Here is a 17,480-nt window from a genome sequence, read left to right as displayed (position 1 = left end):
TAATTTGTCTGCTAACATAGGCCTACAGCCTAACGTTGGTAAATATGTTTGGTGGTAAGCATGCCTGAGCATTTGTATGTTTACCAGATGTTTTTTCAGAACCTTTTTTTTTAAGGGTTACTTGAAATTAAATGGGATTGCGCCATCTACTGGTGCTATAAAAGCATACCCGTGTACACAAAGAAGACACTGATCATGTAATGCCTTTCCATTAGATTGCATTTATTTATCTCCCCATCCTTTTTCCATTTAGGAAATTGTATGTTTTTCTCTTATTTTAAGTAACTCCTTAGTTAATCATTTCTTATTAAAAAAAGTATAAGATAAGATGATCCTTTTATTAGTCCTGCGTTGGGGACATTTATGAGATTATAGCAGCATAGGGTAAAGTGCAAACAAGGCATAGAAACAAGATAAAAAAACAAGCATTATAAATAAGCAATAAAAAACAGTAAAGAATCCACAGTAACTGAAATATTATATAAACGGACAGAATAACGTATTGCACAGTGTAGTTATAGTGCACAAGTGTTTTGTGGTCTACTGGGAGCAGAGCTGGTTGTGCAGCCTGACAGCAGCAGGAAGGAAGGACCTGCGGTGCCTCTCCTTCACACACCCGGGGTGAAGCAGCCGGTGTGTGAAGGAGCTGCACAGAGCTGCCAGTGTGTCCTGCATGGGGTGGGAGGTGTTGTCCATCTGAGATGATAGTTTAGCCATCATCCTCCTGTCTCCCACCACTTCCACCGTATCCAGTGGACATTTTAGCACACTGCTGGCCTTCTTGATAAGTTTATTTAGTCTCTTCCTGTCGGCTGTCAAGATGCTGCTGCTCCAGCAGACAACTCCATTGAAGATAGCTGTAGCCACCACAGACGGCATGCCAAGGGTGTTTATATATATATATATATATATATATATATATATATATATATATATATATATATATATATATATATATATATATATACATAAAGCTATCAGATATGCCAAACTGTTAAGTACATTTTCATCTGAAATGTAGTGGGGTAGGCATACAATGTAAATAATCAAGTAAAATAAAGTTTAAACAAATAAACTCAAAAGTGTTCTTAAGTACAGTCCTGGAGTAAACGTAGTTAGTTACCTTCTACCACTGTGTGTAATGCTGAATGCATCGTTTGTATACAATAGCATATTTCTGCTGTGGAAGGGTGGCTCCTGTGCTGGTGCGTGCGTGTGCACGAGGACATTGGCGAGAACACGCACGTAGCTGTCAGTAGGAAATGCAGGCTGCTGGTGTTGGACGTACCACGACCGCTGTGCTTGGATACATTAAACAAAGAAAGTCAAATTTGTTTCAGAATGGAAACTATTCTTTCGAAGCTCCCTTGCATTTGTCAGGAATTGTCTCAGCAACATGTCTAACTGAGGCAACCGAAACAATCTGGCAGCTAGCTAGCTAACAGAACACTATCGGCGCTAATGCTAATAGGTACATTAAGCTAACTAAGCTAACTTAGGTTAGCTGGTAACTTAGCCAGCAAAACTCGCCGATTTCAAGCTCGTCTGCGCTTCCAGGTCCTCGTCCCCATTCAGCGGGTTCCTGTCGTGGTCTTCACCTTTTTTGTTTGTATCTCGTTACTTAATTTCACTGAGGAGGAGGTTGCGGAACCGGAGCAGTGGCGGGGGGAGCGTACGGATAGGACCCCCCCCCCCCCCCTCCTGGACGTCCAGGCGGACGGATCACAGTGACACGCCGGTTGTGGGTGAGTTGAGCAGCCGAGCCGAAGCTGTGGTTGACCGGGGCAGCGGGGTGGACAAGGCCGTGGACGCTGTTCGCCCAGGGCCTGGCAGCAGTCGGGGAGGGAGGGAGGGTGTTGACTATTAGCTATTAGTAAACCACATTGCTCCTATGTGCTGAATCGGGAAGTTGAGTCGCTTCGAGAAAGGCCTCTCGAGAGGATATGACAACAAAGTGGATGGTGGTATTAGCTGCCAGCGTGAAACCAGTAACGTTAGCTGTCTGGAGCCATTAACCAGCTTCATCAGCAAAACACTGGAGCACTGTGTTCTGCCGGGAGGTGCTTTGTTGATAACGTTACATGTCAGTTCACTGTTATATCTGGAGAAGAAACACATCATCGAGAATGTATTTCTGTCACCACGAAGAACCCGCTGAAAAAGTGAAATAGTGTTAAAGCAGGATGTTATAAATTGACGCGTGTGATGTCTGCTGAGCGTTAAGTTGTATGCTTTCGTGTTTAATCTAAAATACTGTTGCTGATGTAAACTATTGTAAAGTAATTTGACTGTATGATTTCGGCTTCTGTGTAGCAAAGGAGGAATTGTAACTTGATACATTTATTGCTGCAAACCTAATTATTTGCAGAAATAATATATAAAAAACATCACATTTGAAGTTGCAAGTAAAACCCAATTATGTCTGAAAGTGGATAGTTATGAGACGTGTTAATATCTGCAGTCTCAAGAAATGTCATGATTTCAAAGTATGGTCCACTTCTACAGCTGCTTCTCCGATTGTATTCTCTGATTTAATTTTAAGAAGAGGAACTCTGTACTCAAAGTCAGATTTTCATAAACACTTTAGTCCTCTTTTGCATCAAGCGCTAACTGTTAAAAGTTCCCAGGGTCATGACTTGTTGCTGATTTGCAATAAAATACATTGTTTATGATCCAAGCTGTAGGTTTTATGTATTGACTGAACTGATTGCTGCTCTCTAGCAAAATAAAACTTACGTCTATCATTTTCTTTCTATTTGTAAAGAAGAGATCAGAGTGGAATTATGGCCGAACTCTTCACCCTATCCCCATCACCCCCTGCATTGGGTGATCCTCATGCAGTTCCATCCATCCCTCCATCCTCATCAGCGCACCCTGCTACCAACAGCCCTGCTCCAGAGTCATCCAGAGAGACGCCCACGCCCAAGTCTTTCCTCTACAATGACAAAGCTTTGTCTGGAAACACTCCTCCAGCACAGTCAGAGGGCTCACCCTTTACTCCCCATCCATCCTTGAGTCCTCCCAAACTCACTGCTGAGACCCCCCTCACATTATTGGTACACAAGGCTGCTCCACAGACAGAGGACTCAGGAGGAAAAGTTGCAGAGACTGGACCTAATGTTATTAAGCAGGAAACGATGATCTGTGACCCACAAGCTGCAGAGCTCCTTAATATTGAAAAAGAAACCCCAGCACTGTCAAGTGAGCCATCAGCTCAGAGCGAGGTGCAACAGGCATCCCCCTCTCCTGATCTCAATCCTGGTCCTAATCTATACCCCAATGTGCATGTCACACACAATCCAAATCCAGTCATGGATGATGGTCCATTTACAGTGAGCCAACCCCGAATCGCTGCAGCTTCCAATCCCACGCCTGCTCCTGCAGAATCCCCTGAAACGGCAGCATCTGCAACAGCCGAAGAGGAGAAACCTCAGCCACTTCAACAAGCACAAAACCCTCAAAGTCAGCCTCCTCCAGTCTCCCCCAAGCCTGACACTTCCATTGAAGCAATGAAAATAGAACTGCCCAGCACCCCCACAAGAGCCGAATACCCCAGCCCGACTGTCCCAGTGATCCAAGAGCCAGTCTTCCCGCTGCCCAGCCCCAAACCCCGGCCGGCCCCTGACACCCTCAGCTACCTAGAGTCAGCCAGCCTGATGTCGGGGACATTGGAGTCTCTATCTGGGCTGGGAGAGGACGGCAGCTCTGTGGGCTCAGACTCAGAGGTCAATGGCATGTCTGTCAGACGCACTGATAAATATGGCTTCCTGGGTGGGAATCAGTTCAGTGAAACAGGGTGAGTATTATGACTTTACCTAATGACTCCCCCGCCCAATGTGCAAACTATTGATCACTGTGTGAAGTCATTATGTCTCACAGATAGGTCTGAGATATTCTGGAATTAGAGATGTCTATTTAGTATGGCTTTCAGGTTCCCTGTATACATTACACTATTTGCAATATGAGATATTATTAGATTATGGCCACAGAATTGGTTTAAGATAAAGTAAGATAATCCTTTTAGTCCCGCAGTGGGGAAATTGCAGATAAATGTAAATCCTGCCTATCTTCCTTTAATCGGTCACTTTGCTTTAACCAAACATCTCATTCAGTCATAGTCCTCTCTTCTCTGTCTTCTTCTCTGCTGCTCTAAACATATCTGTTCATCCTTTATCTACCCTTGGTCTGACTCAGATTATGCTGAGAGCGTTTTAGTGACTCAATATGTACTGACTGTGTGTCTCTGTGGCATCACCTCTAACGCCCATCTGCTCTCTTCCTCTCTTTTCTGTCAGATTTGCTTCTACTTTTCTGACAAGCTAATTGCTCTTCCTCTGTTGAATAATTAAAATAATATTGATTAACCGTCACTAGTGGCAGTGCATTCTGGTTAATGTTGTTCTGTATCTGAGCAATTCATCGTAAGAGAGTGAGGTATTTCATTTATGCATCTAGATTAGAATTACAAATGTCGAAACACATCAGAGTGCAACATGTAGAGCTGTGAAAAGAAAAAGAGTACTTCCCAGTTCAGGGATGGAGTCATTTTGTATTTCTCACTATTACAGTGAAAAGGAAGTTCGAGTTGAAGTCGCCAGACAAAGGGAGGTAAAATGGCTTGACATGTTCTACAACTGGGATAAATGGATCAAACATCGCTTCCAGAAGGTACGCATCAGCCTTTCAGATGTGTACTTGGTTATACTTGACGTAATGCCAGAGCTGATGTCCTGCGTGTCTTTTTGTGCGTTAAAGGTGAAGTTGCGCTGCAGGAAGGGGATTCCATCTTCTCTCAGATCCAAAGCCTGGCAGCTGCTGTCAAACAGCCAAGAGCTCCTGGATGCCAACCCTGGAAAATTTGAGGTATCACTGCTCCCATGTTGTCTTTTTTTTAAAGTTTTCTTTTTAATAACATTTTACAATTTAACCCAGAGGGTGAATGGTATAACAAAAAACATGAGGTCAAAGACGCTGCCATTAAATGCACTGGTTCAGTTCATTATGCATGGATTCAGGCCTCCAGCATCTCACTAAAATGAATGAACTTTGATTGACTTCACACTGGTGGCGTATTGCTGAGGCCCCAAGGAAGTGCTGTTAGCGTTCTTCTTCCTTGCAGCTGTGGTGATCTTCAGGACTTAACTATCACTTGACACTACCACATTTTCACACTATTAGCTAACATTAAATTCTCATCGTCCTGAAAGTGCTTTTGTGGCAAGTTTTCCACAAATGTACTTACATGGAAATATGAACATTTAGTTTGATCTTCTATTCTTCTGCTCTCTTAATCCCTGAACTTGTCTCTCTCTATTTTGTATACAGTTGATTGTAGCTGGGTTGAGAATATTTCAGGACATTGAAGAAGCTACAGTAATTTGGTTGAGTCACTGGCTCAAAGTGAGGACAATTGTAATGAGGCGTTGTGGCTGAGCAGGGTAATTTCAGCTTTGGGGGTGCCAAAGAGGCGCAGACGCAGATCTAGCGAGCTGTAAGCCTCTTATCAAGACCGGTAATCCTGCCGGCCCGGCCTCTGTGTCCACGTGGGAGGGGGATCTGGCCTCTGCTGGGTCCGGGTCCCAGCAGTCTGCTTTGTATTGTTTGTGTGGTCTGACTCAAATGTGTTTTCATACAGGGTTTTGCTGTCTAATCCACTTTGATGGCTCATTTAGAAACTGATTGTATGAGTTAATGAGAATTGTTTTGAAAACTTGTCTATTTTTTCCTTTACTGCAGGAGCTGGAGAGAGAGCCGGGAGAAGCTAAATGGTTGGACATTATAGAGAAAGATCTCCACAGACAGTTTCCTTTCCATGAGATGTTTGCTGCTCGTGGTGGCCACGGGTAAAAAATTAATTTAAAGTCTGACTAAACGCACATGATTGACACATGATTGCCTGCACACTGACTGCAATCTTAAAAATGATGTCAGCACTAGCAGACACAACCGAGAACATTGTTATAATTGGAAGTAAATTAAGTAAATATATAAAAGATAGTTGAATAATTACAATTAAAATCCGAGAATGACTTACAGAAAATTATACCAATAGAGGATACTGAAAATGAGAAAATAAATGAAAAGTATGAAATCACAAGACATTTACTTTCTTAGAGAGGATAATCAATTTTTATTTTCAGGTACTTTTGTTTTTTTTTCAGCCAGATGTCTGTTGGTTTGATTTGCATTGTTCCCTAAAAAAATAAATAATTGTCCCCTCATGAGTCAACGAGAGGTGCATCACCTGCTCAAGTATCCACCGGATATTAGTTTGCACCAAGTAACTGGATCGGGTATCGGTGACAATGGGGCTGATCTATTCAATTTATTTATATACAAAATACATTATATACTGGAATTTGAATTTTTTTTTTAAGATTTGACTAAACGGTTGCTGCATTAAAAAAAAGTTTACACTTGAATCATAATTCCTGTTAATTTTGAAGATGTTTTACCAAGTTGCTTTTGTACAATCTATTCTCAAAAAAAAAAATAGCAATTCATTTAATTTATATCTATGTATTATGCATTACATTTAATTTTTACAAAGTTAGGAAAGCATTGTTTAAGTCGAGCCTGATGCCTCAGATGTGGTCCTCCCTAATTAGTGTATTGTTTGTTCCTGCAGGCAACAGGATCTGTACCGGATCCTGAAGGCCTACACCATCTACCGGCCTGACGAGGGCTACTGCCAGGCCCAGGCGCCGGTGGCTGCAGTGCTGCTCATGCACATGCCGGCTGAGGTGAGAGGCTGAGCCATCGAGGGGACAGGTTCTCACTCAGTGGGGAAGTGGAAAGGTTTCAGAAGTGTCCGGTTACTTCACAAAGCGTCACAAATACACGAGGCCGATTTTAAGTTGTGTTGAATTTCTGCTGCCATTAACGGACCTTACAGTTTACTTTTGTGTTACTTGATCCCAAAAGGCGAACGCACATCACACAAGACTGTATCGTAAGTCAAAAACCCACTGCATGATTTTACACGAGACAATTTCCAACTCGATTCCAGACCAGCGGGCTCTCAGGAAGACGAGATAACATCAGCATGGTGCAGTTTGTTTTTGAAGTAGCGAGGCTTGATCAGAAATCACGTTATGTTTTTGTTTTGAAGCGGGATCTCTCTTCCTGTTCATCCCTTTTTCGCTGGACACATTAATTGAGAGAGAGAGTGGGCGTGCAAGAAAACGTAACAAAGCACTAAATTAAAAATAGTAGCAGACAGCAGAGCGGTGATGCTGCTGAAACTTCACTGACCAGACTGAAACAATCGGCAGGGTGTCCTGCAAATAGCGTCTGTGCTACAGACGGGACTCGAGTTACAGTTGCTTTGCTCGGTCGACATGTTTACAGCAAGGTGACCACACGGACATGCCTAATCTGACAGTTTGAAACCTGACTTCATTCAGACCCTGATATAAATGTGTGTGTGAGGGTGTTTTGATCTGATGTAGTGGTACTGAAGTAGCTGAGTGTTTTATTTTCTACTGACACTTGGACAGTTGTTAGTGTGTCTTTATCTTCTGAAGGTTTCTCACTGTTTTATATTTAGAAAGGATATATATAATTATTTTTGTTCATACATAACTATATATCTCCAGAAGAAGGAAGGATGAGAAGATTTAGTCAATTATTAATGTGAACATTGTTCTATTTATAAAAGAAGGAGCAGGAAAGAAAATTGGGCGTTGACGCAGTTATCGGTCCAATTATAACTTTAACGGTTGTAATTTGGTTTCTGGTTTTGCAGCAAGCTTTTTGGTGCCTCGTCCAAATATGCGAGAAGTATCTTCCCGGCTACTACAGCGCTGGACTGGTGAGTGCAAGATCCAACTCTTTTGTCAGAGCTTCCTGTCAGATTTCTCAGCTTTATTGACACCATCATTTCTGTCTTTTCAGGAGGCGATCCAGCTGGATGGCGAGATCTTCTTCTCCCTGTTGCGGCGTACGTGTCCAATGGCGTACCGTCATCTCAAAAAGTTCAAGATTGACCCGATTCTCTACATGACTGAGTGGTTCATGTGCATCTTCTCCCGCACCTTGCCATGGGCCAGTGTTCTGCGTGTATGGGACATGTTCTTCTGTGAAGGTATCATTCATATCCACATGAGCCAGCTGCTGTCTTGTTTATAACTGAACTGGTTACCCACATTTACCTCTAGTGATGAATTCTAACGGTCAATATTTATGCTTGCTTAAGTAGAAACATTTCCGCTCCGTAGCGTGACAGAAACCTGACGTAAGTCTCTGGTTGTAGGGGTGAAGATAGTGTTTCGTGTGGGACTGGTGCTACTGAAACAGATGCTCGGCTCTGTGGATAAACTGCGGGAACTACAGGGCATGTATGAAACCATGGAGCGTCTCAGGAACATTTCACCCGACGCTATCAGAGAGGAAATATTGGTACAGGAGGTGGGTGTCTTTCTCTTCTCGTCTCATGTTCGTAAACAAAAGCTGCTTCTGTTTTTACTCAGCGACACGAGTTCTGAGTCACTTTGTCCTGTAGTGCCCAGTCTGGTAATCATCACTTCCTCTGTCTGTCTCGTCCTCGTCTGATGTGTCGTCCAGATTATCATTCTCCCGGTGACGGAGTCGCTCATAGAGAGGGAGTGCAACATCCAGGTGAGGAAGTGGAGGGAGTCCAGAGGGGAGCTGACGCACCAGCCGGGCCGCCGCCTCCACGGTACGAGGGCCATCTTCGAGCACAAACGCCGCGCCGCCTCCATCAGCTCCGGCGGCAGCTTCTCGTTCCTGGGAAACTCGGTCCCGGCGCCGGGACCCCTCAGGGCCTCATCCAGCCTCCTCTCACTCCCTGGCTTCCGCAGGTCCAAGGCTCCCTTCCACTCCCAAACCAAGAAGGGCTCCTTCTCGGGGCCCTCGGGGATGCAGGGTCTGACGCATCAGTCATCGAGCCCGGATCGAGGCCCCAGTAATAAACCACCTATTCCTCCAGGAGCCGTTCAGAGGGCACCGGTACCCCACATTCGGAGCCCCTTAGTCAGAGGTGCATCTGGTTCGTCATGTGGGCCGGCTCCGGCCTCAGAAGACGCCTCAGCGCAGGAGAGCCCGCCTGCTGCTTCGGCCCCAACACAAAGCGCGGCGCCACCGTCACCGCCGCCCAGCACTCTAGCAGCCCCGTCCCCGAAGATCGTCTCTGAGCAAATCACTCCCACCATCCCCTCTCCGACCGCGAACAACTCCCCTCTTCCGCCAATTGCAGATTCAAAAAAAGAAGCGGCGCCGGCGGCCAACGTCCCAACCGGAGAGGAAGAGGTGAAGAAGAAGAAGAAGAGCAGAGAAGACAAGAAGAAGGAAAGGGACGACGAGAAGAAAAAAATTAAGGAAAAGAGAGAAAAGGACAAGGCAGAAAAAGAGAGGCTCAGGAAGGATAAAGAGAGGCTAGAAAAAGAGAAGAAGAGAGGGGGGAAGAAAAAGGACAAAGGGGGCGGAGAAGCCGAGGACAAGAATGGAGCTGCAGCAGCAACAGATTCAGCCTAGTTCCTCCACTCGTCATTCCAGGACAATGAGAAGGGACGCTGAACAAAAAAAGAGGTCAGGGGAACGAAAGACCCCGACACACACAGAGTGATTAATATAAATAAAAAGGGGTGGCTTCCTAACACATCATTTCAAGAACATAATGTAGTCCCATGACTATGGTGGAGAAAACTGGATCATGGTTTTAATAGCACCCGGAGGAGCTTTTTGGCCCCTCGCTCCATGCTTTCTTTTTCCCCAAGTTTTAGTAAGATGGGACACATTTGTCTTTTTTTCAAACTGGAGCATGGGCTGTAATTTACAGATTACAGCCTTTATCTCTATTAGTTTTTTATTTTCAAATTATTTTTGTTTTTATTATTTTAATCAGATGGATGGCAGTGTTCGAAAAAACATTGATGAACTGAAGGTTTGCAGAAATAGTTTTGGTGCCATAGAGTATGTAAATATGAAGTCTACCTGCAGCACATAGGCTCCCGTTAGCGCTCCACGTGCCCCGTCATTTCTCCTCTGTGGACTTGTTATCTAGTTGCCTGCGACAAAAAGAAAACCATTTGAAGTCGTCTCAAACACAGGCACTGAACGCAGAAATGCTCGTAATGTTGTTGAGGATGTATTTATTGTCATGTTAAATGTTGTGAGTGAGTGTGTGCCTTAGTAGTGTAGTGAGATGTGTTGCTGTTCTCTGTGTGGCCTCCCTGTTTTCAATCTCCCTCTGGCTGCTTTTTTTTTTTCATATATATATATATATAGATCCCTGAGTGGTTTTCCCCAAATTCTTCTTGCAGTGGAATAAATCTAAAGGGGGAAATGGAGCGACGTACACGGACGTAAAGAGGGAGAACATTAAGAATACAACCAGGCACCATGAAGTGGATGTGTGTGTGTGTGTTTTTTTTTTGTCTCTGACAAAAGAAAACACAGGGAGAATTTTCTTGTTTTTATTTCAATTTCTTGTGTCTGGAGGTTGCTTTTTGCAACAAAAAAAAAAGCTGGTGCAACCTAATTGATAAACTGGTTGCGTGCAACGCCCAGCAGTGACTGCGCACGAGTCCTGCAGACCAAAATCTGTAAAATGAATATTATTTTTTGCTTTTGACGAACAAAAAAAACCCTACGTATGTATTTTTATTTAGCCAAATTTCAGCATGGGTAAGCACTCGAGTTCATTAACCGATTAGAATGTGATTTCAAGTATCTAAAAGAGAATGAAGGAAGATTTTTTTTGCACTTGTGATTTGGTCACAAAGTACCACTGAAGTCGACCACTCCGTTAGTGTCGGGACGTAGAAGAGGAGTCTCAGTAGTGTGGAGTCTGCCTCGAGGACCTATAGGAAGCCACTTGACTGGAGGTGCCAGGTGTGCCAATGTAGCATTAACCTCTGATCTTTGACCTTCGGGCTCTGGTGTATTTATGTACAAAGTGGTTAATTTAATCAAATATAGTATATTATGAATTATTATTATTATTATTATTTTGCATCCAACTATTTTTCTATGTGAGTAAGAGACGCCTGGTTGACTGGAACGATGGCCGGCTACACACACTAGTCGCAGGGGGATCATCTTAAGTTTTTTTTCTTTGCACGCCAAGTCCTCTGCTTCTACACGACAAACTCCACGCATGTCTTTTTGCTATTATTTAAGTTTACTGTCACTGTTGGTTAGGTCAGCTAAAGGTTCACGAGTCTCCGGTTCACTGAAGGGCAGTATTAAACAGACTTGAGTAGAAAGACAGAACAAACGGTGAGACGAGGGATCCGGACAGCATTTTTGGGAGTTGAAGGTCTTAATCGTACTGTATAATATACTAAGAAGTGATTTATGAGTTTTGAATAGTTCTTTAATTGGAGATCTTGAGTGTCTGTCTCACCAGGTTGTGTCGTAACATTCAAGATGATTCTGGACTAACTCCCTAACTATTTACACTCAGTGTTCTGTACTGTAACATATTTATGCATACATTAAACTGCACTGAACCCCATCAGTATACGATGAATAGTGCCAGGTAGTTAGTGTAAAAAATAAAACATTTGATGGCAAAAAAAATTATGCTCTTTAACTGTACTGTTTTTGTAGTTAAGGATTAGTGGGACTTTCGTGTAATTGTAGCCAACATATGTCCTGCATTCTCATTGTTTTTCACTTATTTGCGGTCTTTACGCGGCCGTTATTTAGACAAACAAAACACCACGCGCTCCCTCCCTCCTTTCTTTTGACGCCGGTGCATTCACAGGCACAGATTAGTGTAGCGTTAGTGAGGATCACCTGAACACATCTATGCAAACCCGCCTCCTCCACGGCTCGTTGCTGGCGTGCGGTGACGGCAGCACTGACTTCCCCTCCGGCCGTGATGAGAGAATGAATGTTGTGCTTCAGGAGGCTTTTTTTCTGAGCACGCTTTCATTCCCGTGGACTACAATATTTAATGAGCAATACGTCCTCGCAGCTCATGTCTGGGTGATTAATGTAATTTATCTTATTTCAGAGGGCTCGAGATGCCTTGATGATCAAAACTAATAATCTTGCTTTAGCTTGTGGAATCAGCGCTGCAATATTGAGGACGAATCCAGAAATCCATTTCGATCAGGTCCTTTGTGCATTTCTGCATCGGTCCTGAAACCGTCGTTCTCGATTGCAGTTGATTGAGGACGACTTCTTCCCACCAATGCAAACGTTTTAGGAAGCGTTTCAGCTGTTTTGTTCTTTTCTCCCCATGCCGTTGCATCTTTTGTGTTTTTAAGTTTACATTGTCACTCTGGCAAAAGTGAAATAAAATCATATAACTAATTGAATTCATTCCTTCAGATCTACAACTGATGTATTTAATTGATGATGATAATGACATTTGTGATGAGTAATAAACCATAATATATTAAATCATCATGTTGTTTTTGTCTTTCTTGGTGTTTGAAATGTCTGCATATAGCGATGAACTCAACCTTGATGTATTTTGATTGATTGAAATATTTGTACAACCAGATGTTAAGAAGCTCCACTAGATGTCACTATATATTCAGGAGGGGTTTTGATTTTTATTCCCACAGAGCCACTGAACAGAGACACTGTTGTACAAAAGGAAAGAGATTTTATTCACAGTTTGTCCCTTTTATTTTTTACAGAGGAAAGGCTAGGAATAGTCCAGCTTATGGAAAACAAAAGATGATTTAATGGTTGCAGGAAGGAGCGGAGGGAAAGAAATCGAAGACTTGAATGTTTTCTTTCGGCCCTTTCCCTCCCCTCCTTCAATCTTTTTTTTTTTTCTTTTTCCACTTTTCAAGGAAGAAAAGTTGTCGTCGCTTTAAGGAGGCAACTTTTACCTTTCTGACCTGCAACTTCCCTCCCTCCTCTCCCCTTGTACACCCGAGAGGACATCTTCAAAATTTGGAATGAGGTCCTCGTGTGCTCCCCCCCCTCCCAGTAGTAAACCGGTCCTCCCCTCAGATGCTGAGGGAAGCAGAGGGTCCATTCACACAACTCAGAGGCGAACGCGACCGGGCAGACAGAGATATAGAGGTGAGAAGACAGAAGATGGTTGCAAGGAAAGAAAAGGTTTTTGAGAAAAGCTTGCGGATGGAAATGGTGCTACATGATCCTTTTATTGGAAATCACCCCTATTACCCATAAGCAAACATGGACACCTCATGGGCATCAACCCTCTCATGTGTCAGTGGGACAAGTCTTTGGTTTGACCACGAACGGCTGAGCACATGGGTTCACACAGAAGGGGAGCGAGGAGGAAGAGGAGGAAAGAAGAGGAAGGGGAAGGCAGAAAAGCAAAGGGATTTCTGTATTTCTTGTCTTCTAGCGTTGTCTTTACTCCTCCTTCTCTTCTCCGTGTGTGATGACGTAGCAGATGTTCTTGTAGTCTACGTTGCCGGCAACATCTGGGGGGAAGGCGGACCACATGTTCTTGATCTGAGGGGAGAGAATGAGGGATGGATATTCAGCATGGCCATCATCTGACTGATATTTGTAAGAATATTGTTTAAGACACTGGTCCTCTGCAGATCTATATGGTGCAGATAATGTTACCTCCTCCTTGGAGAACCTGTCGCACTGAGTGGTCAGGAGCTCCTCGAGGCTGGAGTGAGTGAACAAGACAGATTGTGGGAGTCAAACAATGAACTGGACATGTGTGGTGAACTTTTAAATCATTTTTTGAAAAGATTGCTCACAATTCCTTCTTGATGCTTCCGGTACCCTCGGGGTCCAGGACCTTGAAGGCGGTCAGAATGACGTCCTCGGGGTCAGCACCTGATGAGGAGAGAGCGGTTAGTTCATCTTTACACCGACTGAGAAGAGGAAGAAGCATTTCAAACGTGAGACGGATGTATACTGGGCACAGGACCAGGGGCCAAACTGAATAGGGGGCCCCTGGTCCAGAGCTTCTGCATTTAAAATGTTAAGTATTGTGCATATTTCTATATAATTGGTTCATTATCATTGATCTAGTTAATGGTGCAGCTGGTCACATTGGACCTTATTTTCTTCAGACTCCGTTGGGAAGTTTTATCTATAAGAATGAATCATGTGTTCTGTATATCAAATCTTATAAATAACTATTGTTGTAAATAAACACAGTGGTGCAAAAAGTACATATTTCCCTCTGAAATGTTGTTTAGCCGCAGAAAATAGAAATACTCAAGTGCCGGTACCTCAAAATTGTACCTAAGACGAGTCCACTGTCCACTAAATGTACTTTCTGTTTACAGTATGATGTAAATAATGTGTAAAACTTGAGACGCCCACCCTTCAGCTTCTCTCCGAACATGGTGAGGAAGACGGTGAAGTTGATGGGGCCGCTGGCCTCCTTGATCATGGCGTCCAGCTCCTCATTCTTGGTGTTCAGCTGGCCTGAACAGCATCCCAAAAGACATTTGAATCAGTACAAGAGACCGTGGAACGAGTAGCCACACATGCAGATTCATCCCCGCCGCCGCTCACCCATTGAGGCCAGCACGTCCCTCAAGTCATCTTTGCTGATGATGCCGTCTCTGTTCTGGTCAATGATTGTGAAAGCCTTCGAAGAGGAGAAGCAGACTGTTTATTACACGAAGGGATTACTTCAAGCTGACGGGGGAGAGTCCTCTTTTAGGGACTCCCCTGTCCTCAGCTGGTGAGTATGTTGTTAGAGGATATTGTGTAAGAAAAAGGCTGCACCCTCTGACTGTAGTGGCCTTGTGGGGTGATGGCTTAAGGTAGCCCCGAGTCTTTCCTTACATGTTAATTTGGGAAAGCATCATTAGGGAACAGCTGTCTGATCCACTCTGAAACTTAACCTCTTGAACCTGAACTCACTTGTCATCTCTCCCCCTGCCATCCTATTTCTTGCTCTCTCTCTCTCTCTCTCTCTCTCTCTCTCTCTCACACACACACACTTCTCCTCGCTCTGACGAATACGAAACACATCCCTGCTCTCTTTCCATCTGTACCACGTGCTAAGATCACCGCAATCATCGTGTCATACATTCCCAAAGTGGCACTCAAGACGGCCGTATCACTTATCGCAGGAGGCGTGTTTCCATATTGCCAGCACATATCCCTTGACAACACATTAAAAAACGCAGACACCATCTTTATCCAATCTCTTGGCAGCTCCTTATAAAACCTAATCTTCCTGACCTTAGTGAACCACAACACATGGTCTTCACACTTTCTTTCTGCTCATCGAATAACGTTCAATAGAGATTAAACACACATTCTCTGTTCTGCACCACACCAGAGGTCCAGTTGTTCTGCTCGTTTCAGCCTTAAGAAGATGTTTGAGTGACAGCTGGGAGTTGGGGGGGGCGGGAGGGGGGGCGGGATTTTAAAGGGGAATGAAATGTGGAGCGTTCAGATGGTGACAGATATTTCAGAGCTCCTCCTAATGACATTCTTGTGCTCATTGAATTGTCAGGGGAGAAGAGGAGCTGCATGCAGAATAGCAACTGCTGTGGAAATGGATCCAAGAGCTGCATAACTAAACTCTAATTTTGGTCCAAGAAATGTCCCTGAAATTACAACGGCTTAGGTTCTGTCTCTTTCCATCTTTGTGTCTATCCATTATCTCATCCGACGCTCATGCAGGATACAGAATAAGGAGCTGGCTGTCGCGATGGAGTGTCTCTGTGTGGCCGGACAAAGCTCACCTCTTTGTACTCCTGAATCTGGCTCTGCTCAAACATGGAGAACACATTGGAGGAACCACCCTCTCCTGCTGCCTGCCTCCTCTTTGCCTTCTTTGGTGCCTGGAGGACAAACACATGAGGGAAAACTTCAAGAAAAACTCACAGCAATGAAGCCGAGTTCCAAACCTTTTTGGTTTGAGGCCTCTAAAGATTAAACGATGTAGACGTGCACATGTCCACCAAAAATAGGGACTTTCTCCTTTGAACAGCTTTCATTTTCATCCTTTAATTTGAGTAATTGTTAGAAGCCAAAAAGGGTAACGCTATAAAAATGAAAAGGCAAATGTAAAAATTGTGAAGCAGAATGATATTTTTCTTCCAATCAATCATGTCATGGTCTCTCAGATTTATGTCAAGAGGCCATAACCTCCTGTTGAGAATATGAGATAAACGTGGTCTGTTTTTTTATCCTCCAGATGTTTGAGTTTGGCATACTAGAATGTAACAACCCAAGCATCCTTAAAACAGCATCACCAAGAACTGCAATTATCCAAAAGTCCACAAAAAATATGACAAAAATGATCAAGTGATGACAAAGGCTCCCATCTTTTTTTAAAGTTAAAATTATTTCAAGCTTCGACCAAAACGAAATGCAGATAAGAGTTATAGTCCATGGGGTTGGTTTGATATTTCCACCAGAAGAGTGCAGAGATGTGAGAAACTTGGTACTCACCATCTTGAGACGGTGAGAGTGGTGGTTTGGCTGATCAAGGAGGAGAAGACAGTGTGAAGCCGCGTAATACGTACATCTCCGGGGGCTTATATACCCCTGCGAAGGCCGGTCTAACTTTAGCCGCAGCCTCAAGTTTGGATGGGGATAAAAAAGAGAGAGGGTGAGCTGGGGAGAGAGAAGGGGGAGGAGAGAGAGAGGATGGTCAAGGATGAACTGATGGCTAAAGGCAAGGAGACAGAATGGCGGGGGAGCGTATCACCTTACAGGAGATCAGAAATAGACCCAGGAGTCTTGGAATCAAGTAAACCTGATAGCTGGGGGACCATACTGCTGGTCTGCAGTCCCACGTGGACTAATAAGGACATTCGGGACATAGATGCTGTTTGGACCAGTGGACACTGTCCCTCCACCCTCCTTCTGTCCACCTCCATCTGCATGCAGAGAGCCGCCGCCGCCTCTGGCCGACTTTATTTTTGGTTTGTGATGTCCATTGCTATATTACGGACTGCGATCCAAGCTTTCTATACGCTCAGCAGCTCTGACCCTGTATGTGCACGGCTCGGCTCGCTTATTTCGAGTTGTAATGATGCCAATGTCAAATCTGGGATTTTCCCATCACTGATATGACGGGGGGAGCTCTGTAGTAACACAGAGTATCAACTAATTATGATGTGTTGTATCATCTCATTAAAATATCTCTTCACACAACAAACAACATGGGAGAACAAATATTTTGAGTTTGTCTTTGAAAAACTGCACAGGTTGTTATTTGAAATAACTGATGGGGCAAATTAGACCATCTATCTTTGGATATGCTCACACAGTTGTTTTTGTGTATAAGAATAAATGACATACTGTAACTTCCTGATGCTTAATGCTTACTGGGCTTCACTTTATCTAGGACACATCTTTAGTTATTATGTTTTACCTTTTTACCTCTTATTTCTCATAATGAATGTATTTATCTAGATCATGACAATTAACTATAAAGAAAGAAAGAACATAATTATACATTTTGTTCACTTCTTGAAAAAGTCAAATTGAATAAATAAACTATAAAAGTATGTAATTAGTTGTTTCTATTTAAAGTTTTGATTGAACTGAATGAATTAAGAAGGACCTTTCTGTTAATTAACTGA

General features: G+C 43.6%; 2 protein-coding genes across 2 annotated transcripts; one reads left to right on the top strand and one right to left on the bottom strand.

Moving 5' to 3' along the window:
• Window positions 1-2,783: 2,783 nt before the first annotated feature.
• On the top strand, window positions 2,784-9,748 carry tbc1d10b (TBC1 domain family, member 10b; the record flags this gene model as incomplete). Its single annotated transcript, XM_079232577.1, has 9 exons — window positions 2,784-3,796; window positions 4,569-4,668; window positions 4,756-4,863; window positions 5,737-5,843; window positions 6,629-6,743; window positions 7,748-7,813; window positions 7,897-8,086; window positions 8,255-8,409; window positions 8,566-9,748. The coding sequence occupies 9 exons, from the start codon at window positions 2,784-2,786 to the stop codon at window positions 9,493-9,495; spliced, it is 2,784 nt and encodes a 927-aa protein (XP_079088703.1). The 3' UTR covers window positions 9,496-9,748.
• A 2,934-nt stretch (window positions 9,749-12,682) lies between these two features.
• Window positions 12,683-16,474, bottom strand: mylpfa (myosin light chain, phosphorylatable, fast skeletal muscle a). Its single transcript, XM_079233151.1, has 7 exons — window positions 16,342-16,474; window positions 15,630-15,728; window positions 14,443-14,518; window positions 14,248-14,352; window positions 13,674-13,752; window positions 13,531-13,579; window positions 12,683-13,413 (listed from the first exon to the last, which is right to left on the bottom strand). Exons 1-7 carry the CDS (start codon window positions 16,342-16,344, stop codon window positions 13,312-13,314), a joined length of 513 nt encoding a protein of 170 aa, XP_079089277.1. The 5' UTR covers window positions 16,345-16,474; the 3' UTR covers window positions 12,683-13,311.
• Window positions 16,475-17,480: the final 1,006 nt, after the last annotated feature.

The sequence above is a fragment of the Taurulus bubalis genome (genome assembly GCF_910589615.1).
Source record: "Taurulus bubalis genome assembly, chromosome: 17".
NCBI lineage: Eukaryota > Metazoa > Chordata > Actinopteri > Perciformes > Cottidae > Taurulus > Taurulus bubalis.
The sequence above is the reverse complement of the archived record's forward strand: the minus strand, read 5'-3'. Positions and strand labels throughout refer to the sequence as shown.

Excerpts from the sequence above, each read along its gene's own strand:
- mylpfa (XM_079233151.1), bottom strand. Across the intron at positions 14,353-14,442 it reads GGACGTGCTGGCCTCAATGG|GCCAGCTGAACACCAAGAAT; the intron begins GTGAGCGGCGGC and ends GATGCTGTTCAG. Across the intron at positions 13,414-13,530 it reads ACAGGTTCTCCAAGGAGGAG|ATCAAGAACATGTGGTCCGC; the intron begins GTAACATTATCT and ends CTCTCCCCTCAG.